Source organism: Psittacula echo, assembly GCF_963264785.1.
Source record: "Psittacula echo genome assembly, chromosome: 2".
Taxonomy (NCBI): domain Eukaryota; kingdom Metazoa; phylum Chordata; class Aves; order Psittaciformes; family Psittacidae; genus Psittacula; species Psittacula echo.
The window spans coordinates 52,273,516-52,296,671 of NC_137737.1; the positions used below are offsets into that span (position 1 = coordinate 52,273,516).

At 36.3% G+C, this 23,156-nt stretch overlaps 1 protein-coding gene across 1 annotated transcript in view; it reads left to right on the plus strand.

Annotated features, from left to right (window-relative positions):
* Window positions 1-23,131, plus strand: part of PAXIP1 (PAX interacting protein 1) — a 37,341-nt gene extending 14,210 nt beyond the window's left edge. Inside the window, exons 5-21 of the mRNA XM_080609809.1 lie at window positions 933-1,046; window positions 4,747-5,391; window positions 8,501-9,230; window positions 10,033-10,127; window positions 11,074-11,169; window positions 11,372-11,509; window positions 12,871-12,992; window positions 13,531-13,715; window positions 13,852-13,895; window positions 16,705-16,772; window positions 17,152-17,254; window positions 18,121-18,289; window positions 19,745-19,845; window positions 20,905-21,039; window positions 21,123-21,198; window positions 21,754-21,813; window positions 22,281-23,131. Of these exons, the coding sequence (XP_080465935.1) occupies window positions 933-1,046; window positions 4,747-5,391; window positions 8,501-9,230; window positions 10,033-10,127; window positions 11,074-11,169; window positions 11,372-11,509; window positions 12,871-12,992; window positions 13,531-13,715; window positions 13,852-13,895; window positions 16,705-16,772; window positions 17,152-17,254; window positions 18,121-18,289; window positions 19,745-19,845; window positions 20,905-21,039; window positions 21,123-21,198; window positions 21,754-21,813; window positions 22,281-22,297 (2,898 nt within the window). The 3' untranslated portion in view covers window positions 22,298-23,131. The remainder of the gene's footprint in view (window positions 1-932; window positions 1,047-4,746; window positions 5,392-8,500; window positions 9,231-10,032; window positions 10,128-11,073; window positions 11,170-11,371; window positions 11,510-12,870; window positions 12,993-13,530; window positions 13,716-13,851; window positions 13,896-16,704; window positions 16,773-17,151; window positions 17,255-18,120; window positions 18,290-19,744; window positions 19,846-20,904; window positions 21,040-21,122; window positions 21,199-21,753; window positions 21,814-22,280) is intronic.
* The last annotated feature ends 25 nt before the right edge of the window (window positions 23,132-23,156 follow it).

The window sequence follows — 23,156 nt, forward strand, 5'->3', positions numbered from 1 at the left end:
GTATGTGTGAGATACTGTTCTTTTGAGGAGAGATACCAATTTTTCTGTTGCACTGACTTTTTTCTGTATGTTTGGTGAGTTATCACCTAAGACAGTTTTTCACTAAAAATGAGGGCATGAACATTTCAAACTGTGAACATTCAGTCAGTATTTATCTTGTATTCAGCTGTGTGGTGATTCTAAAATGCAGAGTACATTAGACTATAAACTTTTTGCTCCTATTCTTCTATTTTTGCATTAACAAAATACTTAGTCAACATGTTTTATCTACTTATGCACTGAAACCTTAACAAGGGTGCTAGTAAATAAAGGGAAAAGGTGATGCTTCAGTGGCTTGTGTGTGTCCACAGCCAGCTCTACAGACCTGTGACTGGTGTGTGTGCAGATGGACAGAATCAGTGCCTAGGTTGTAATGAAATATATCTTTATATATGCTTTAGACTTTTTAGCAAATTATTCCTGTATTACTAAGTGAATGGTAATGTATTAAAAGCATATGGTTTTCTTGGTAGGTGAGGGGGACATTGCTGTGACATAAAATTAAATACTTGATGTGTTTATACAGGGTATTAATTTGGTCTACTTGTTAAAACTCTGTTTAATGGATTTAAACAGGTTGTTTAAGAGAAATACTTCTTGTTTGCTTGATCACTACTTTTTTCTGTCGTGGAAGGTGATATATTAGTTTCTTTACAGGAGTGAAGAATGTTTTCTCTTTCTCTATGCAGGTTAAAAATGATTGTTTAGTGTGTTCTTGTTTTGTGGTGTTTTCTTGTTTTTTCTCCCTAACTGTCATGCTAATTTGGTGTTTAAAAGTGACAGGTAATAAATTAGCCAGACTTGTAAATGGTATGTCATGGATTGTACTAAAATTCTTCAAGCAAAGGTAGCTAGATGCACAGAACTAAAAGGCTTATTTACCTTCCTTTCAGGTTTCATCTGAAGATCGAAGTACGCTGTGGGCTTTGATTACCTTTTATGGAGGGAATTGCCAGCTGAGCCTCAATAATAAATGTACTCATTTGATTGTGCCTGAGCCAAAGGGGGTAAGAGTTCATTACATGTGTGATTCTTCTTGCTGTAGCTCTCATTTGCTTTTGAATAATCAAAAATTTTCCATCTCCCTAAAGTTAGGTTTCTTAAGACTGTTTGTTAGTTTTGAACAGTTAAATTCAACACAATTATGCATTGCAGATGTTCAGTTCATATTTATTTTCTGCATGGCTTTAAACCTGATTAAATAAAAAGATGGCCAATTTCACATTGGTATTTGTATTTCTGGTTGAACAGAGAATTTTATTCTTTATTCTGTTTTTCTTAACCTAATTTTGATGTGTCATAGTCATTAGTGATTATGATTTGTAAATCTGTAGATACAGAATCAGTGAAGAAGAATGAAGGACAGAATCGAAGCATCGTATACAATGCCCTTGCATGTTACGAATAAAGAGAGCAGAAGGAGGAACAGGTGTTTTTTGTTGGTGGTTTGTTTATTTCGGTTTTTTTCTTAGAGAACTCGGAATCCCTCAATTCACTTCTGAAAGAGATGGTAGAATAAACAGTACACAGCATTTGTGTCCAACTGCTAATAAAGCAGTCATGCTTCAAATCACTTCCATCATAGCATCTATTTCACGTTTGAAGGGACCCTTAGAATTGAGTCCAACTCCTTACTCCTTGAACTAAACCATATGACTTAAGAACATCGTCCAAATGTTTCTTGAGCTCTGACAGGCTTGGTGCTACGACTGCTTCCCCAGTGAGCCTGTTCCAGTGACCAACCACCCTCTCAGTGAAGAACCTTTACCTTTTGTCCAACCTGAACTTCCCCTGACACAGCCTCATTCCATTTCCTTGTGTCTTATCACTGGTCACCAGAAAGGGGAGATCAGCACTCCCCGCTCTGTTGCACCCCTTGAGGAAGGTGTAGACTTCTGTGAGGGCACCACTTAGCCTTCTCTTCCTCAAGCCGAACAAACCAAGTGACCTCAGCTGCTCTTGAGACCTTTCACCATCTTGGTTGTCCTCCTCTGGACACACTCTTAACAGTTTGATGCCCTTATTAGGTAAACTGAGGCACCCAAAACCACACAGTACTTGAGGTGAGGCTGCCTCAGTGCAGTGCAGAGTGGGACAGTCACCTCCCTCGACTGGCTAGCTATGCTGTACTTGGTGCACCTTAGGACTTGATTGTCCCTTTTGGCTGTCAGGGCATGCTGTTGACTCATATTCAACTTACCATCAACCTAGACCTCCAGATCTCCTTCTGCAGGGCTGCTATCCTGCCTCTCATCCCCCAGTTTGTTTGTAAAACCAGAATTACCTGGTCCTAAGTGCAGAATCTGGCACTTGCTCTTGTTAAATTAAATATGATTGGTGATTGCCCAGTTCTCTATCCAGATCCCTTTAAGACCTCTCTATCCTCAAGGGGGGCTCCACAGCTTCTCCTAATTTAGTACCATCATTTGACTTCCTGTTTGCATGTAGGAAGTGAAGTGTTGTTGCCTTTATGCAAATGGAGAAACTGAATTAGAAAGATCAGGAAACTGGCTAAAGGCAGTGTTGAGCCTATCAGAATAGCCTCCTCTACTATAATGCTAGTAATGCTTTGGTTATTACAGTTCACTGAAACTTCATGCAGTGTTCAGAAATTTCTCTTCCTGAAGAAGAAATACATTCGTAATTGATTTAGAGTGTTTTTTCAGAGACTGAAAGTACTTAAAACAAATGGACATTCATTTAAAAATGATTCTTTGGGTGCTTTTAGTTATTGAGTATATTATTGTCCCTTTTCATATTTTGGCGTTAATGTAAACTACCTAATACTAAGATAGAGAAAAATACGTGCATGAAAATAAACTTATAAGTGCAATATGTAGAAAAGTGCTTTAGAATGAAACATGGGCTGGCACTGACTGGCAGAAGAGAAAGTGTGGATATGGGAAATGCTTTTTTCTCTGTTTCATTTGATACTAAAAGAACTTTTGCAGTTTTTTGTTTGGGATTTTTTTGTGAGAGGAAGGGGGAAGGGTTGGTTTTTGGGTTTTAAGTGCATGATCTTTCTTCTGTGGAAGATTTAGAAAGGTGCACTGAACACCAACCTCATAGTCTCCTGCATCACAACAAAATGTAATGCCTGGACAAAGAGTTTTGCTATAACACAGTGTTACACATTTAAGAAGCGTTGCCTTAAACCATAGGCTTTTTAGAGCAGAGGATGTTGTCTTGAGCTTGCCATTCAAGAAACTCAAACACAGTAGCATTTTGTATCTGTCAGATGAAAGAAGTGTCTTGTTTAATTTACGTAATCAGTGAATGGGAATGATCTTATAGGATGATTACTTACAATGCTTCTATGTCCTGCTGCTCCTCCTTGTACTACTACAAGGGAATCTGCAGTAGTTTGTAGTGAGAACTGTTTGACACTAAGAAAACTTAAATGGTTGCTTAAGCTAGACACCAGATAATAAAACAATGTTCTCAATAATTCTAACCACAAAGAAGGAATGAAAACTCGTATCTGCAGATAAACTTGGTTTCATCAGTAATCTTTTTATTGTGTATGAATGACAGTTTACTTGTAGAAATAACGCTAGACAAACATTAAATTAATTTCCTTTGAAGATGCTGGTTGTTAATTTATATTGACATACAAAGAAAATTCCAATTCAATCACTTTTAAATATTAGATCCTGAAATTAGTTTCAAATCTTCTACAGAAAGTTTTCTTTTCTTTTTTTTTTTCCCCCACTGTGTTGATATGTGTGAGAGGTTTCCATCAAAGAGCATATGTGAATAAATAGAGCACTGGTTCTGTGTCTGTTTCTAAGGAAAGGAAACACAGAAGCTTTACTATTTCTATATATCTTCAAATGATGAAATGATAAGGAAGGAAGAAGGGATAAAGTTTTCTAATTTGTCAGCGTTGTAACCAGGAATGATTTAGCTAGTGTTTGGACAGAAGTGTAACTTCCAAGTTGAGGGAAATATTACAGTTTGGGGCTTCTGAGAAGGTGCATGGGAACTATCCAACTGCTTTCTGTCTTTTATTCCTGCTGAAATGCATTTTTATCAGTTACCACCTTGTAAATATTTGTCTATACTTTATTGTGAAATTCTGATTTTTCCATAAATGCTTTTTCATGGTGGTGTGTTGGTTTTTTGTGGTTTGTTTTTTGTGGGTTTTTTGGGTTGGGTTTTTTTGGTGTTTTTTTTTTTTTTGGTTTTGTTTTGTGGTTTTTTTTTGTTTGTTTGTTTTGTTTTTTTTTTTTGTTTTGTTTTGTTTTTTAACTTTAAGGACTTTTTTTAGTGGAAAAAATGTAAGTATAAACTGTATTTAGACTCACCTTAATGTCCATCTAAAACTCAGCTGCATTTTGGTGTTGACTGTGATGTTCTTTGCTGCTGGAGTTCTGAAGGTGTTTTCAGAATGAAGTTAAATGGTTTTTGAATCCTTTGGTGATTGGGTTCATGAACAATTTGGGTAGTGGTGTTTTGGCAAGTGAAGACTTAATGTGCAGTTGTGTTTTCTGAGTCCTTTATATTGTAAATGAGGAGGGTTTTGTTTTAATCTCTTGAGTCTGTGTGCTTACACCCAGCAGTGTAGTTTGTGGTGCTGGTTCTCAGATAACTTTCTGTTGTTGGACAAGCCTCTTAACGATCTACCTCTCCAGACTCTAGCCCTACCCTCAAAAAAGTTATTTGGTAATTTTTGTCTTTAAATAATTTTATTTTTTTTTCTGCCAGGAAAAATATGAATGTGCTTATAAACGGGAAAGCATTAAAATTGTGACGCCAGACTGGGTACTGGATTCTGTAGCTGATAAGACTAAAAAAGAGGAGACTCCTTATCATCCTCGTTTAGTTATATACGAGGAAGAAGAGGAGGAGGAGGAAGAAGAGGAGGAAGAAGCAGAAAATGAAGAACAAGATTCTCAAAATGAAGCTAGTACTGACGAAAAATTATCAAGCCCAGCATCTTCTCGAGAAGCATCACCTTTGGGTGATCAAGTTTTTTCACCAAAATCTACTACTGCTGATAAGGCAAAAGGGGAACTGATGTTTGATGATTCTTCAGATTCCTCTCCAGAAAAGCAGGAAAGGAATTTGAATTGGACACCAGCTGAAGTCCCGCAGGCATCTGCAGCAAAGCGTAGGTTGCCTCAAGGGAAAGACTCTGGGTTAATTAATTTATGTGCCAATGTCCCGCCAGTGCCAGGTAGTATTTTGCCTCCGGATATGAGAGGCAATCTAATGGCTTCGGTACAAGGTGCCCAAAGTTCTGATCGACAGGATATGATGGCAACGTGGAGTCCAGCCGTGCGGACATTAAGGAATATTACTAATAGTGCTGATATTCAGCAGATTAATAGACCATCAAATGTAGCACATGTAAGTGTTGGATTTTTAATTTATAAGATATTGGACTTTATCTCAGGAACTATTGTATCAAAGAACTTCAGTTTCCTTTTATTGTTCTTTAAGTGTAAAAGGATTAAAAGTTCCCCCTATTACTTAGAAGTTACTGCCAAATCCATAACCTCCCCGTAACGAGTAACTTAATTCCTAACAGGTCCACCCAAGTAAGAACATGTTTGGAAAAAAATGTTAGGAAGAGTGAAGCTGTGTTTAACTGTAGTGTGGTTCAGAGTTTTAGTATTGATTTCTTGGTAAGAGTAGAAAAAATACTCATTAATTTAGAATTATTTGGCTAGTTCAGGAAACCGGATTTCATTCTCTTCAAGCCTTTCATTCAGTGCAAGAAATTACTTGTGCTATAAACACACAAGACTGTAAAATTGTTCTCACAGTAAGTTCAGTTCTATACTGTGTTGTTGTGTTTGGCGTCATTAAGTTGTTATATAGTATAGTCAGGATTATGATGCAGAAGTCCAATTTACAAGTTCGTATGCCACTCGTACAGTTGAAATAATTGCAGCTTTTGTGTCGAATTTAATTGTAGAAGAAAATAAAAAGCGAGTGAGCATGCACTGAAATAACTTGCATCATTGAAATTCTGAGATGTTCATGGGAAGAGAACATAAGAAAAGTAGGTGCTGGTAAATGTCAGATGTATCTTTTACTTAAATAATTGCACTGGTGCATTTATTTGGATGTTCATCTGATGATAAAACTTTCAAAGGTGCCTGAATATTATAGAAGCTTACAGCGAGTACTTAGACACAAAAAGTGTAGCCGCTCACAAGAGTTGGCTCTTTGTTGCCTGTATGACTTCTGAATATGAAATGGAAATACAGGCTTGATTTTAAAACTGAGTCTTAGATTCATTTCTCAGTGCCTTGAATTGTTGAAGGACTGGTTAAAACTTAAACAGGGAAAGTTTAGATTGGATATAAGGAAGAAATTCTTTACTGAGAGGGTGGTGAGGCACTGGAATGCGTTGCCCAGGGAGGTTGTGAATGCTCCATCCTTGGCGGCGTTCAAGGCCAGGTTGGATGAGGCCTTGGGTGGCATGGTTTAGTGTGAGATGTCCCTGCCCATGGCAGGGGGGTTGGAACTAGATGATCTTAAGGTCCTTTCCAACCCTAACTATTCTATGATTCTGTGATTCTGAGTGAGGACTGCAGTAAGAACCGCCAACATTCTAGTCAGTTGTCAGTGCTGTTAAGTTGGCTGAACGCCACATCTTGTACAGCCCGGTCACTGTACTCTTTACTAATGTTCCTGTGGAAGTATTTTTTCGTAAGTAATATTTATAGAGCTATAGGGAAGTTGATAGTATCATGCTTTGGCTGGACTTTGTTCTCCAGAAGTCTGTTAGACTAGGGTCTTGACTATGGTGTTTCAAGGACTCTACTCAAGAATTGTATCAGGCTGCTGTGTAGGTTGCTGTCCTAGTTCCAGCATGTGGAGAAAAGCATTGCATCTTAGAATTGTTGATCTGCTTCCTAAAGGGAGGAATACCAATTCTATATTTTTCCTTATAACTTCCTCTGGCTAGGTTAAATTGTACTTTGCATCCTACTTGAGGACCAGTCTTGAGTGTATTCCATGTCTTGGTGCATAATCTTGGAAAGTTAATGTTTAATTTGAACCTCAGATTTTTGCTGAATGGCAAAATCTATAGTAATAAGGCATTTTGCACATACAAAGTTACTTTCTGAATATAACCCTAGGATACTTTTGAAAGTTTTATCCCTTTATCTTGTAATATATGTGTCCTGAAGCTTTTGTTATTTTGACTTTTGGGACTCTTTGTGGAGAGCAGTATGATCTTTCCTCATACTCAGCCATGGAAACATTCTATTTGTATATGTTATTTTTAGTTATTGAATGTTTATACTGTGGTGTTGTCAGACATTAGTGATGGGTTATGCATTGATAATCCTGGTTATAAATGTATGCTATACTAACAACATTGAAATTACTTAGATGAAACCTGAGGTGTTTGAAGTGTATTATAAATAACACTTGAGCCACCTCTGATGAAGAGCTGATGGACATCTCAGTGAAAGGATACAGTTAATTGGCTTTGTGTTTTAGTGATGTGCTTTGATTCTTCTCTCTCTAACACACACATCACTGAGATTTACACTGTATGTGATGAACTAATGTGGATGAAGGAAACAAGCTTTGCAGGATTCACCAAAGCTGATTTCATGTTTGAAAGACTATCCTTGGCAAGTGTAGAGTTCCCTATTGCTCCTTCTAATTTTTAATAGGTAGTTTATATTAAAATACTTTAATGAATATGTAGAACTCATCCTAATCTATTAGGAGTTTGCCTAGTTTTCCCTTCTCTGATACTTTAAAAACTCACCTGGTAACTTCTGTGTGCTTAGTGGGAAATGATTTTTCTCTTAACAGTGCATTATCTACAAGTGAAATTAAACTCCAGATTACTTTATCAGTCTTTATAAACCTAAATCTATTATTCTGAAGTATGAGTTGGTTAGTTGTTTTTTGTTTGTTTGGGTATTTGTTTTTATTTTTTTTTTCCTGCAAGAAACTATTAGTGCTCAGCAGATAAATGTTTGTATTTTGGATTGAGTTTAAAAAAGTAGAGCTAAATATTCCTGAGTTGGTTCAAAGGAAGGGAAGGTTGTATTAAGTTCCTGTGTTTCAAACAGCACTAATTAGTACAGGCATTATTAGCAATTTTTAAGTTAGAGACTATGGAACTAAACCTTAAACTTAGCAGGCTAACAGGGTCGTAAAACGAGTATTACAGTTGATAGAGTTGATCAATGTAATTATTAATATAATAATGATAGTTATAATGCTGTTGGAGATAAAAGTAATACAGGGATGGGTTTTATCTTAAATTTTGCTAAAATGTACATTGCCTTATATTAGGAGCCACATGTAGCTTCATCCTTTTTTATGTGTTAAGTCCTGTCTTTTCTTTTTGCTATTAACAGTTAAAGATTTTTTTTCTTTTAGCTCACAATGTATTTAAGTGTAGGTTTTCTTTTGATAGTTGTATTTTCCCAGTATGAATGACAACAAAAAGGTCACAAAATTAATCTTTGTTTTCTAGATATTACAATCACTTTCAGCACCTACAAAAAGTTTAGAACAGCAAGTAAATCATAGCCAACAGGGACATCCAAATCTGGTGCTGTTTAGTCAAGTGAAACTAACACCAGAGACACATTTATTACAGCAGTCACATCAAGCACAGCAGCAGCAGCAGCAGCACCATTCTCTTTTACACCTTCAACCTCAACAACTTATGCAGCTACAACAGCAGCAGCAGCAGCAACCCCAGATTTCCCAGCAGTCCTTCCAACAGCAACAGCCTCATCAGTTTTCACAGCAGCAACAGCAAGTTCATCAACAGCACCAGTTTGCTCAGCAGCAGCTTCAGTTTCCACAGCAGCAGTTACACGCGCAACAGCAGCTACACCGTCCTCAGCAACAGCTCCAATTCCAACAGCAGCATGCTTTGCAACAGCAGCTTCATCAATTGCAGCAGCAGCAGCTACAGCAGCAACAACTGCAGCAGCTACAGCAACAGAATCTGCAACAACAACAGCTACAACATCAGCAGCAGCAAATACAGCAGCAGCAGTTGCAGCAGCAGCACTTACAGCGATTACACCAACAGCATCAGCAACAGCAAATGCAGAATCAGGCAACGCAACACTTAACTCAGACATCTCAAGCACTACAGCATCAAGTTGCAGCCCAGCAGCCGCACCACCACCAGCAGCAACAGCAACAACTGCAACAGCAGCCTCTTTTTGGACATGATCCAGCAGCAGAGAGTTAGTAATCATTGCCATCTGATCCTGGAAAGAAGTGGCTAATGATATGACATAATGTGGGTTAGAATATTGGGAAATAGCACTGGGTTGTATGGGGTTGTAAAACTTAGAAATGCCCTTCATGGCTCAGGAGCTGTTCTACTAATTTTTAGGCAAACAGATTTCAATTCTAATTAAGGATAATCCAGTAACCTGAAAAAGCAGGAGAACATTCTCTTTTCAGATGTATACTTTATGCCACTAGCATATAAATTACACTAGGAAAACAGTGTTAGTCTATGCATACCAGTACTGGAAATGCTTAATTTATTTTTCCCCCTTTGGAAGAGGGCAAGGGGGAAGTCTTCCTAACAGCATAACAACTGGAAAGACAGCTTAAATATTGGAAATACTAGTAAATTAATGAGGATTCAATATCAGAGGTAAAGTTGTCATACGTTGCTTTGAATTCTTTCCATCCTAGTAGAACTGAAAGCTTTTTCATTGTTTGACTATTCATAGCTAATCAGTATAAAAGTGTAAGTTACGTTTTCCTTTTGGTGCCCCTTCAGCCTCCCTTCCTTCAGGAGAAAAAAACAACCCAGAACAAAAAACAAAGCCAGGGCTGAACTGTGCCTTTAGATGTGTCTGTCAGCTTTGAAATTTTGGATCTTGGTTTTTACAAGAAAGATTTAGTTCACAATTAAGTGAATGTTATATCCTGGTAATAGGAAAGATTAGTGTAGCAAGTGTGTTTTGAGATTAACTTTTCAGACTTGAAAATACTTAATTTTTTGTTCTTTCATGTGCCAAACTATTCTAGTTCCAGAAGAGTATTTCTTGCTGGGCTGTGTGTTTGCGATTGCTGATTACCCAGAACAGATGTCTGACAAACAGCTGTTAGCGACCTGGAAACGGGTAAGATTCTGTTGTGTTTTGAAAAAACTGATAACATAATGTCATAGTAATGAAATTCTAAAATTAATTTTTGGAAATATTTCAGCACTTCTCTTTAGGCATCCTTTTGTGTAATGTTTGTGTTAGAACCTAAAAACCATTATTCAACTGCAGCTGACCAGGAAAAGTAATAAAAGTGCTTTAGATGGGCAGCCTGGTTGCGTTAGGTCTTTAGTCAGAACATTAGCTAAAATAGTTACAGCTTTAACTATTTCCCGACTATTTGTGTTTTTAGTCAGACAGCTGGACTACAGCAAATGTACTATAGCATTGCTAGCTGAAACTTGATTGTATAAAAAGACTCTTTTCTTGCATATAATCTTGGCATTTAGTAGGCTGTGAGGTATCCACCTGAGTGCATAAGATGGAAGAACAGAGTGTTTCTATTTTTTGCCAACTTCTATTTTTCAGAAAAATCTGATTGTATCCTTTCCTAAATGAGAGGACTTTGATGTTCTTCAGAAACTTCTGATGGATTTTATAGTTGAATTTTCCCTACAATTTTGCATAATCAAGTAAGCTGTTGACATTTTTAACAGCACTTGTATTTATTGCTGAGATAGAATTAAATAGAAAAACTGCTTAATAGTTATACTGCAAAAATAAAAGTGAGAAGGGTTATTTTTGTTTATTTATCTTTTTGTTAATTCTAAAAAAGTAAACTTTTTGTATCTCAGTGGAAAGGTGCATATTTAATTTTATTTTCTCCATTTTATTTTTTTTTATTGTTTTTCAAAAATGTTCTTAAGCTAGATAAGAAATCCTTTTTGGGGGGGTAACTTTTCAGTGGAATACTACTAATGGTGGCAGTGTCCTAAAGAGTAGGCTTTCATTTCAGGCTGTTTGTTTCTTAGGGTAATTTAAAAATTGTTACATATTAGATCTTCTGGGCTTGTTCTCTTACCAGATCATTCAAGCACATGGTGGAACAGTGGACCCTACCCTTACGAGCAGATGTACACATCTTCTTTGTGAAAGCCAAGTCAGTAACATGTATGCTCAGGTAAGCAAACTAGTAATGTGTATTCATGCATGCTTTCATTTTATTACTGGAAAGATAGCACTTCATGCTTAGGTTGCAGGTACAGAATGAAAGTTTTTTTGTGATGTGCTTTTCATGATTTGTTGTTTATTACTGTATAGAAGGTTTAAATAAAATTAAGATGTATTTTGGATTTCAAAGCTGCTTATGCATATATTCATAGGCTTTAAGAGAAAGGAAGAGATGTATTACAGCACATTGGCTGAACTCAATCTTGAAGAAGAAGAAAATGGTACCACCTCATCGAGCCCTTCATTTTCCAGTGGCATTTCCACCAGGAGGAAAGCCATGCTCTCAACATGTAAGAAGAAAAAGCTTACTTCTAAGGAATGTGTTTCATGACTTGAGCAGCATAAAAATACAGCTAACGAGCACTTACTCAAAGCAAAATGTGCATTTCTTTTGTCTCAGAGAAAAAGCTTTTGTTAATCTTAAGGTCGTGTGTTGATGTGGTACTTACTACTAGGTGGTTCAGAGTGCTTTACAAGAATTGCTGCCTCTGAGTGGTGGGAGTAGTAACACCTGTTAATGTGTTTGTGTGTGAAGTACTGTTTTAGAAACTAGGGTGCAAAGATTACAGAAGTTAAACATAGGAAGATGGCAGGAGTCCAAGCTGTGTAGCTTTTTTTTAACTGTATGTCTATCAATATATGCTTCCTTTACCAAAACCCAATTATTTTGAGGGGATTTTTTGAGGGTTTTTCTGTTTCTGGGTCAGTATCCAGCAAATGCCAAAAAAGGAAGCCCATGCTGTTAATCAGAGAATAGGAGATCACAGGTCAGTGGCTTGTGGAATAAGGAGCACTGAGAAAGCTGAATTTTGTGGGGTTGAAAGATAAAATTGCAATTGAATCAGGTACATCTTGAAATACACTGCAGTATAAAACAAGATACCAAAGTATGTCATGTGCTACATACATACATACATACAGGATGCGTACATACAGGATGACAGCCTTGCTACTAGCCTGTTCTAAAAGACAAGAAAAGAAATACAGGTTTGGTAAAATTAAATCATAACAATATGTATGTGAACACAGCGGTTAGTAGTAAATGTGATTTGTAAGGTAATAAGTGTAGTTTACTATCAATAACAAAATTGCTGTTGCCATTTCTTAAATAAAAGGAGCAAAGGGTCAAAATGAAAACTTGGCAAGACTAAGGGTAGAAACACAAGAAGTGGAATTACAATCCCCCACCTATGATCAGCTGGCACAGTTTATTTGGCTTCATGGCAGATTAAAGCAGAGCATTCAGGAGATATTAAAAGTAGAGTAGGTCAAGTAAGTATAAACATTTCTCTGTCTCCCTGAATATAAAGAGCAGCTGAAAAGAGGTGAGACATGTGAGAAGAAAACTGGCTATGGGTTGTTTTCATAGTAAAAATGTAGTCTTTAAAAATGAGAAAAAGCTGACCAGCAGAATGAAAATGAGTCAGAACTGGTGCTAGAAACCTGACATTTTTATGTATAAACAAATATATTTTAATTGTACTTTATGTGTCCTACAAACCATGTTTTAATGAAGTGCCTGTGTGTCCTAGTTATGTTACCATATATTTCATTGTAATATAGAAAAGTAACTGAAAAATATATTCAGTAGGAGTGGTTTTTAAGTACCATCTATGTTCAGTTATTTGTCACTGTCTCTTTCTATTTGTAGATAATTTCTGTGACAGGTTTTGTTGACAGCGACAGAGATGACCTCAAACTAATGGCCTATCTAGCAGGTGCCAAATACACAGGCTACCTGTGTCGCAGCAATACAGTTCTCATCTGTAAAGAGTAAGTGGTTTGTCTCCACAGTATTCACGGTCCCTATTCCCAGTTAGTGCTTTTCTTAATGAGAGGTGCTAGCTACATCTCATTATAAGAATGTTAATTTTAATCAATTTTTTGGCTTAATAGCAGTAAACTTAGTGATGTTGTTTCTTGAACTAAATTACTGCACACTGCTACATGATAAATTTGGTCTTCTGAAGACAGGCAAAGGAAAGTAATTTCTGATTTCACTATTTTGCAATATTACATCTGTTAGGTAATCCACAAATAAATAAAAGGTTTTATTTAATAATTCTGTTAAAACATTAGAGGAGGAAATAAGTTCAATCCATGCTACTTCATTCCATTTGGTTCAGAAATTTTCCCCCAGTTGAATTGTTTTGGTATGTAGAACAAAGGTATTTTTTCAGGGTATCTACTCTGTGGCAGTTAGAACAGATAATAGGCCAACACAGAAATACTGGTATTTTAGGATTATTATCAGAAATTGCTATTTTACCTATTTAATTGAATTTTTCTTTCTTCATCTCTGAACAACAAGGCCCAGTGGCTTGAAGTACGAGAAAGCTAAAGAGTGGAGAATACCATGTGTAAATGCGCAGTGGCTCTGTGACATCCTGCTAGGAAATTTTGAAGCTTTACGGCAGATACAGCACAGTCGGTATACAGTATTCAGTCTCCAAGATCCACTTTCTCCTAGTCAACATCTAGTTCTAAACCTTCTGGGTAAGGGTTTTGCTCCCAAAATACGTGTTCTGCAGCATTTATGTATGCACCTGTTTAATCAATAGAAGCATGTGTTATAAATAGTTACAAATAACTTTGCAGTGGTTTCATTTTTGTTTTGTTCTTTGTTTCCTAGATGCTTGGAGAGTCCCATTAAAGGTATCACCAGAACTTCTAATGGTATGTTGAACTATTGTATGTATTCAGCTGTTCTCACAAGATCGCTCTTAAGTGTTTTGAATGTGGAAGCACATGTGTATATGATGTGAGCAGCATGCTAGATTGACTTGCACAAAATCATACTGAACTTCCTGGCTGTACTTCCTGCTACTCTATAAATGTTCTTTCTATTTTATTTACAGAAATCTTTTGCAGGAACTGTGCTATGATATACAAAATCAAGTTACTTTTGAGGCATCTTGGTCTAGTGCTTCACTCTTCAATTTTTACATCAGACCTTTAGAAAGGGCTTAGTATTTTTTGAGTCACTACCTAACACTATCTGAAAATCAGGCCAAAAACCTAAGGGTTTTTAAGTCAGAACCCTTAAAATGAGTTAAGAATTTTATTGGAATATTCACTAAACTTTAAATAGGATAGATAATGAAAGTTAAGGGTGGAACTAAATATATATTTTTATCTTTAAATACGATATCTTTATATCATCTCTTAGAAATAGCATAAGAACTAAAATCATGGGCATATGTACCATGTGTTTTATAGCCTAAAAACACATTATGCTTTAAAAAGTGTAGTTGGTAACCCTGAAAGTAACAGCAGTGTAAATGAACAATGAAGAACGTACCTTAAAAAGATATAAAACATTGAATTCTTGACATGTAGTGTATTCTATGAAACATGCAAAACATTAGACAGGTGTAAGAGCTGAGGTGGAAACTGCAACTTATCTCCTGAACTGTTTCCATGTTTTGAATATGTAGAAAACTATTTCAGTTTTTGTATTTTAAATTCACTTGCCACTTCAGATTTATACTTGATAACCATTTTCATAGTGTCTATCTTGATGAAGGTAAATCCCAGTTTGAGCTAGCGAGCTTTCAGTTCATTTGTACAACAGATGACTATCAGATGATGTTTTATATTGCACAAAAATGTTTTGCCATATCTCTTGTGTTCTGGATCACTTAGTCATTTTATATACTCTTCAGAAAAGAGGAGCTTAGTAACTGTTGTAACTTAACTTGTACTAAAACTTTAAATGGTGTCAGGGAACTATTTGTTGTTTTCATACCTTTCAGCTTTAGAAATAGCCACTACTGTATCCCTGGCCATAAGTTTGAAACATTCTTCTTCTTCTAGACCTCTGTGGAGTTGTTTCTGGGCCCTTAGGAAATTAATTTTTAGGAAATTAGTCTTTTAAAAATGTATATATTTTGCTGAAGAAGGATGCATTCTACTAGTGGCAAAAGACATCCTCAAGGAGATCCAGTATGCACTGTTGATATTTAAAATAGCTTTAACTAACTTAGTTTTGGGTTTGTTACCACCATGCTTTGCTTCCACACTGCAGTTGAGCACATCTTAAAATTTGTATTTTGCCTTCTATGTGTGACTCAGACCAAGTAGTGATCCATATTTTGTCTTGCGTAGCAAATAGAGAGAACCTAGGGGTCAGAAGCCGTTTTTGTATTTACTGTATGGGGACCCTTCTTGCCCATGTGAAGTGAGAATCTTGTAATTTAGATTGAAAGAGATTTCTGGAGGTAATCTTGTCCACCTCCTCTCAGGATGCTTACACACGAAGAGTATGATTTGGTAATAGAAAATGCTGGGCATATGGAAGTGTCAGATATTCTGCCTTCGCAGTAGGCATTTCTGTTTGTCTTGGGATTTAAAGTATGGGTTCCTCTTCTGATGACAGATGTCTTTCAAACACTGTTGATGCCTCTACCTTTTGCATTTTCATAGTCGAAATGTCTATCAAAAAGTGAGCCTGTGTGCTTTTCTTACTAGTGATTGTCTGGCATAAAAATGCACTTCCTGAGAGTAGGGAACAAACCTCTGTGGCCTGTTCCTCCCAAAGGACTGTCCTCACAGCAAGGCTAGCATAATGCTGCCTGACTTCCTGATAATGTGCCTCTAGCATTCCTCATTAAATTTCAGGTGTAAATTTGAAGGTTAAAAAGGAGTAGAAGTCACACACTGCTGCAGCCGACAGCTGTGATTTCAAGTTACTGTCGTGGTTTAAGCCCAGGTCGTAAATCAGAACCACGCAGTCTACTTCCCCCCCCACCTTTCTTCCCTCCGCTCCTGGAGGGACGGGGAGGAGAATCGAAAGAATGCAACTCCCACGGGTTGAGATAAGAACAGTTTAATAACTAAGGTATAACACAAATCACTACTGCTACCACTAATAGTAATAATGATAAAGGAAATAACAAGGAAGAGAATACAACCGCTCATCAACCGGTACCTTGCTCCCACCCCGCAGCATTCTCACCCTTCCGGGCCACTCTCAGTTCTACCTCCTGGGCATGACGTGCTGTGGTATGGAATACCTCTTTGGCTAGTTTGGGTCAGGTGAACTTCAGTGTGTAAAATGCAGGTGTAACTATTCTCTGTTGATTCTTAAGCACCAGGAAGAATATTGTAGTCTTAATGTATTTAACAAATGAGCAGGTTTTTTCAGTCTCTTTCTCATTTAATTATTTAGATTTTCTTTTGATGAATATCAGCTTTATTTAAAGGGAAAAAAGATCCCACAGTATTTCATTTTGTATGAACTTAAGTGGTTACATGACTTTGTGGAGAAGCTCTGGTTAATGCTCAGCTTTGCTCTTGAGTCAGTTGTATAAGCAATAGGTGTATCTGTTGCTTACAGTATGCGTTCAGTGGCATGTGTCTTTCATTTGTTTTTAAGTTTCTTTAATGAAGTCTCAGAATATCAGTGTATAGTTTTCCTCTTTCAGAGTAGAGGTTGTTTTCCCTGCTCAATTCAAATACAAACATGTACATGGTCTAATTTCAGGGCGTGAGGTTGCCTTTGAAACCAAAGCAAAATGAATCCAGTCTTCAGCCGTCTTCCAAAAGAGCAAGGTAAGAATAGCGAGCCATTGATGCCAGTACTCCTGGATTGACTTTTCCACAGAAGTGTCAGCTGGCCACCAGTCTTCTGCCGTCCTGTGTCCTGCTAATTGAAATAACCATTAATGTTTTTTTGCATGTTGCTGGTTACTCAGCTGGTAGTAATAAAACAATACTGAGTGAAGTAGTAAGAGAATTGGAAGAGAACAGAAGCAGGAGAATATGATTTGTTCTCAGCATAGTAGGTTTTTCTTCAGAAGAAGATTGATCCTGCCTAATTCTCATTCATCTGAGCATTTCCATTGGTAAAAGTTGCAAGAGTGTGCATGTCTAGTTTAATACAGTTTTGGGCCCAGACTTCACATTCTGCTGTGTTTCACGTATTTTGTAGGATTGAAGACCTGCCACCACCTACTAAAAAACTCACCCCAGAACTGACACCAATGGTGCTTTTCACAGGATTTGAACCTATGCAAGTTCAACAGTACATTAAGGTGACTTTCATGATTATGTCTTGTGAAATACATTGAAACATCTGGTAACTTTTTTCTTGATGTTCAGTTGTCTTGATTAAATAGCATATACTTGATTAGCATGTAGCTCATGGATAAAACCCCATACTTACAGGGGCTGAAGTTAGAATGTAGATTTATGTGAAGTGGGTTTTGTTTGGTAACTGTTCTGCTTTAGTTAACTACACACTTCTACACTAGTTGTTTTTTCTTCCCATTTAATTGTTTTAAAAAGCAAGAAAGCCCCTTCCCCATTTGTTTTAAATCAGCAAACTTCATGAGCAAATTTAGGTAAGAAAAGTAGTGATGGTTGTACTGGATAAAACCCAAGATTCTTATAGTTGTAGTTGTTATCTAATACTAAATGTTTCACAGAAAGCTGATGACAAAACTTAACGGCAGGTGTGAGATAGTAAGTTCCCATGTGGGTTTTGTTCTGTTCCCTAATAAAGCTGTCTCAAAACTCTTAAGTAATTCGTAACATTCTTTTAACACTATAAAAACCTTATAAAAACCTTAATAATTGCTAAATATTCTTTCCAAAAGAACGTTTAATTATGTATTTTTTCTCATCTTGGCTGAGGTTTGAAGCACAGGGTTGTTTTGTTTTTTCACTTTCAGTCTTGCCAGGTAAAATTTATGTCTGGAAATAGTGGGTTTTCAATGGCTATAAACTCTGTCAAAATTAATCACCTTTAGTAAAAAAATTACTGTAATACAGAAATATCCTCTATTTACTGTTTTGTTAGGAGTATAGTTTTATTTAATGGTGTGATTCTTCTTTTTTGTTTTCCCCTGCAACTTTAAAGGACTGTTCCATTCTAATTTGTTTTTTGTACAACTTTTAGAAACTGTATATCCTTGGAGGTGAAGTAGCAGAATCTGCCCAGAAATGTACCCATCTAATTGCAAGTAAAGTGACCCGAACTGTCAAGTTCCTGACAGCAATTTCTGTAGTCAAGCACATAGTAACTCCAGAGTGGTTAGAAGAGTGTTTCAAATGCCAGAAGTTTGTTGGTAAGTTAAACTAGTAACAATTTTTATAGTAAACTTAAGATTCACTAGCAAGTGTATTTAAATATACTTTGTTATTTTGACTTCTGACTTCAGTGTTTCTTGCCAGTTCTTTAAAATGTTTTGTTTTTGAAAGCAAAGATTGTAATTCTATAGCAAGTCTGACTGTCATAATTCACAACTTTTGCAGAACTATGTAGAAAGTTTTGTAAAAAAATTTTTAGTCAAGTTCTCTTTCAGTGCACATTTTGTTTCATTCAGTTTTAATTTGATTTAGTACAGGGGTTTTTTTTCCCTTAAATGAAGTAAAAACATCCTTTATAAGTTTGCTTTAGAGGGATTAAGTAGTTGGGTGTTGTTAAGCATTGTATTTCTTCCTTGTGTAGCCATTTGTGAATTTTACCTGTGATTGCATTAGTTTTAAGACTTCTTAAAAGCCAATGATTTATTTTATGATTGTTTTATGCTTTTTATTTGTTTTCTTGCAAAAAGTTATATATATAACATGCTACTTAATGATCATCATGAAGACTTAAATCTATGGATAATTAACCAATAAATCAGCAAACATTTTTTTAAATCTCAAGAAGGCAACTTACTTGGTTCAGCATTAGTGAACTGAGAAATGAATCCATTTGGACGCTATTAGCAGATAAAGAAAGTCTGGAGATTTAGAAGGATGGCTGTTTTGGTGTATTATTTGAAGTACTGTACTTGCTGACTACTGAAGTTTAGTCAATTTTTAGCTAATGGGCTGCCTTCACTTCTGTACCTAGTACAATGATGGAATACATGGCAGTTGTTTATGAAAAATGTCCTACTGGTTTTCTTTGTCTTAAGGTATTAACATATCTCTTGCAGGTTGTCAGAATTGTCATTGGAAAGACCAAATTGTTCTCCATATAAATTTTTTTTGTTCTTTAAACTTTGATGTTTTGAATTAAATCTGATTTAGAAATACATTTGACTCAGCTTTTTGTGGAAAGGTAAAGTTAAGACTGAAACTCCATCCCTAATAAAAAGTGAAAAATCAGCTCGATATCAGGACAAGAGAAACGTAAAGTTTTCTCTGTTACTGCTGTGTGAAGAGTTTAAGACACTTTCTGGGCTCCTATAGGTTGTCACAATGATTTGAACTTAAATGTAATTGTTTTGCTCCTTTGCTTTTAGAGAGTCAACCAATAAAATTTAGCAAGTTAGTTAGTAAGTTAGAAAAAGGACAGTGGTTATTGCTAGGTTTACAAGTGTAAAATGCACGCACAGTTTTTTTCTCCCAAGTAATTGTGGGTCACAGTTGAAAGAACCCTAATAAAATGAGATATTATAATCATATTAAAATCAGTAGGTGTTTACCATTTGGAGTCACACTGCCACCAGCATTTTCTGATCAGATTATGTCCTAGGTTATGTGGATGTTTTTGTCTTTTGTGTGTTACATCATCAGTCTTTCTTTTTCAGATGAGCAGAACTTTGTGCTCAGAGACGCTGAAGCTGAGGTGCTTTTCTGCTTTAGTTTAGAGGAGTCTCTAAAGAGAGCGCAAGTAGCTCCACTGTTCAAGGTATGCAGTTTAAAATGGCATTTAAGTAGTTGGAGCTTTTCAGCGTAATTTTTTCAGCATTGAGGCCACAGGTTTTGTAGCTGAGGACAGTAAAACGGACTATTATGCAACATAAAGCATTGGTTATGCATTTCATTTTTGACTTTAAGGCTGTTTCCTGCCTAAACATTGTTGGGATGGATCTAAGCCTCAAGTGACTGGATCTTTTAAAAAACCAAGCTCAGCATATGCTCAATATACATAATTTGTTCCCTTACAAAATTGAGAGCATTGCTCTGCTACTTGTAAAAAGCCACTTATGGAGGGGACTTATTTGGGGATTTTTGTTTCTTTTTCATTTTACACTTGCCTGGTAGTCAGAGCACTTGCCCATAAAAATGGGAATCTGAAGACAGATTTGCGCTTCACCCTCAGGGAGGTCTAGTCTGATTCGCCTTGAAGACTTCACTTTCCACCAGGCTGTTTGTTGGGATGCTGCAAGATGGCTTTCATGTCTCAATTGCAGTACAGTGCAGAGAGGTGTCCAAAGATCCAAGTTACTAGAGATTCTTCAGCCTAACTGAATTTGAGACTATTTATGGAGGCAAACCACCTAAAAAGGGGCATTTAAGCCTAAATACTACATTTCACTCAGTTTTGCAGTTCATGTAGCAAAGGTTGGGGTTTTTTATTCCCAGCTGGTAAAAGAGATAATCTACTTTGTCATGTGATCACTTGTATCAGTGGAGTAGTAGCACAATTTTTGTCAGGAAGTAATAAATTGGCTATTAATTAACAGCTGGAAGTTCTTGAAACATCACTTACTTTACAGGTGTTGAAAGAGGCACATCTAAGCTGTTCAAAGTGTGGGTTTTCCCCTCCAGGAAAGACATCAGTGGTAGTAAAGGACAACTCATCAGCTGATGAATTTGTTGCCATAAGCTGTGATACCAAACATCAGCTTACAGAGTTGGCTCCGTGATTGTGTAAAAGAAAAGTCACATGATAATGAAACAATGTGTTGCAGATACCAGTTAACAAGGTTTCTTTTTTTTTCTTATTCTTTCTTTTTTTTTGCAGGGAAAATATTTTTACATTACACCTGGAATTTGTCCCAGCCTTTCCACCATGAAAGCTATTGTGGAATGCGCAGGAGGAAAAGTGTTATCTAAACAACCTTCTTTTCGAAAACTCATGGAGCATAAGCAGAATAAAGTATGTATAGTGTTGCTTTCTAGAACTTACTGTTAATATTTTACTGTGTTATTCTGAGCTTACAATTAGTTTCTTTTGTTTAGAGTTTGCCAGAGATAATCTTGATTTCCTGTGAAAATGACCTTCATTTATGTCGAGAATATTTTGCAAGAGCCATAGGTATGTATAAGAATTTGATATATATAATATCAAATTCAATGTAATTTGAACAGTATTACTGTTATTTTGGTTTTTTTATTATTATTACTACTTTACAAGTACAGACAACTTTTGAAGCTTTCAGATAATAGTAAAATACATGGTCTATACTGGAAAACATGGAGAAATCTGAGCCAGCTGTCTGCTAGGTATTTCTAATCGAGGTATTTCATAGCCAAGTCACCATAAATCTCTGGAAGGGTAGGCTTGAACTTTGAGGCTTCAGTCCTGGGTGAGACAAGGTTACTGGGTAATCAAGTTAGTTAAAGATTTAAGGTTTTTTCACTTTAGTTGTTTCAGCCTGAGTATAGAACCCCAAGACATAGTGTGCACTGGGAAGTCTAATATTCATGGCGTGCAGCGTGTGATGGCCCTGGTACTGGCAGGCAGTACTCTCTTATGCCTTTGTCTGAGGGGGTGGAAAGGTACAGAGTGGCCTCTCCTGACATGTGTGCAGAATGAGGAAGAATGTCTTTGTAGGTTGTAAACTTGTATGCATGTTTTCCGTATTTCCAGATGTCCACAATGCAGAGTTTGTCCTGACTGGAGTGCTTACTCAAACACTGGATTATGAATCATATCCTTTTTCTGTAAAGTCTGTCTGCTGCTTAGGGAAGTGTGGTAGTTAAGTTTTTCTTAATTAGGAACTAATGATTTATAAATTTTTAGGATGTGTAATGTTTTCTTGATAGGAGGGTAGATTAACACGCATAAACCTAGCTTAAATTAAAGGAGAATTACTTTTTGATAGGAAATACTTCAGTGGAGGTGGGAGGCAGGCTTGTCAGGAAGTAATAGTAGCAGAATTGTAAGCAACAGGAAAAAAACTTGACATTAAAGAAAGTATTTGTCGCAAGTTCCATGCGGGTGAGGAAAACAGCTTTTTACTGAAGATTATAAACCCTGTTTGATAAATATAGCAGAGGGACCAGTGTCTTCATGCATGCTTTTAACATGCCTGTTGTGTCTTTATGCATGCTTTTCTTTCATAAAAGTTATATTTTGCAGTCATTTCTTAAAGTTGTTCTTTCTTAACAAGCCTACATATAAATTTACTTGATGGATAGTGAAATGCCTTACTGCTTCGGAATGCTTGGAGCATTAGTTCTAGCTGTTCAGCCATTGTACAAAGCAACTAAAACTTCCTGTGGATGCTGTTTTCCAGCTGTTTTCCTAGGGATGATGAGCAGTTTAAAGCAGGAAAGCAAAAATAAACTGCATCTTTTTTAGGATGTGTAATTTTATTATGCTGAAACATAATTTACTATGTTTTGTATTATACTACCATTTTAAGAGAGCCCACTTTAGGTATCATTAGCCCGTTTTTAAACATTTTAACGTAAATGATGGTACTTCAGCCAAGAGTGTAATTTGGATGTACAAATAAAAGGGCTTGCTATCTATTAAATTATGGTTGTTGAAGATGAAAATGTTTTGTACTTTATTTTTATTTCTTATACTCTATTTTCTTTTATATTGATATTTTGCCCACATTTTAAATAAATGTACTTTTAAATGTTTTACTCTCTATTTTAGTGGTGGTTCATTTTTTTGAATACTGTGCAACAATGGCACTCTGGTAAGAGTAAATTACTCAAATCTTTTTCCAAGCAATGTAAAATTATTTTAGGCTTATTTTACCAGGTATGTTTTAATATATGAAATCCCAGTGCTTTAAAGGGGAATCATTGTAAATGTATACATGTGTTTTTACTGAAACAAAGAAAGAGCTTGAGAGAAGGAGAAACCCTGCATATTATGCTGTTGTGATAACTTTTGTTTGTGTAGTGAGTTTTCCTAAATAAATGCTAAAAGCCAGTCTCACGAATCCATGTTCAGTTGTATTTCCTAATACACATACAGTTCTAATAGTCTGATTTTACCATTTTTATCAGTTTAGGTTCTAGCGGGTGAAAAAG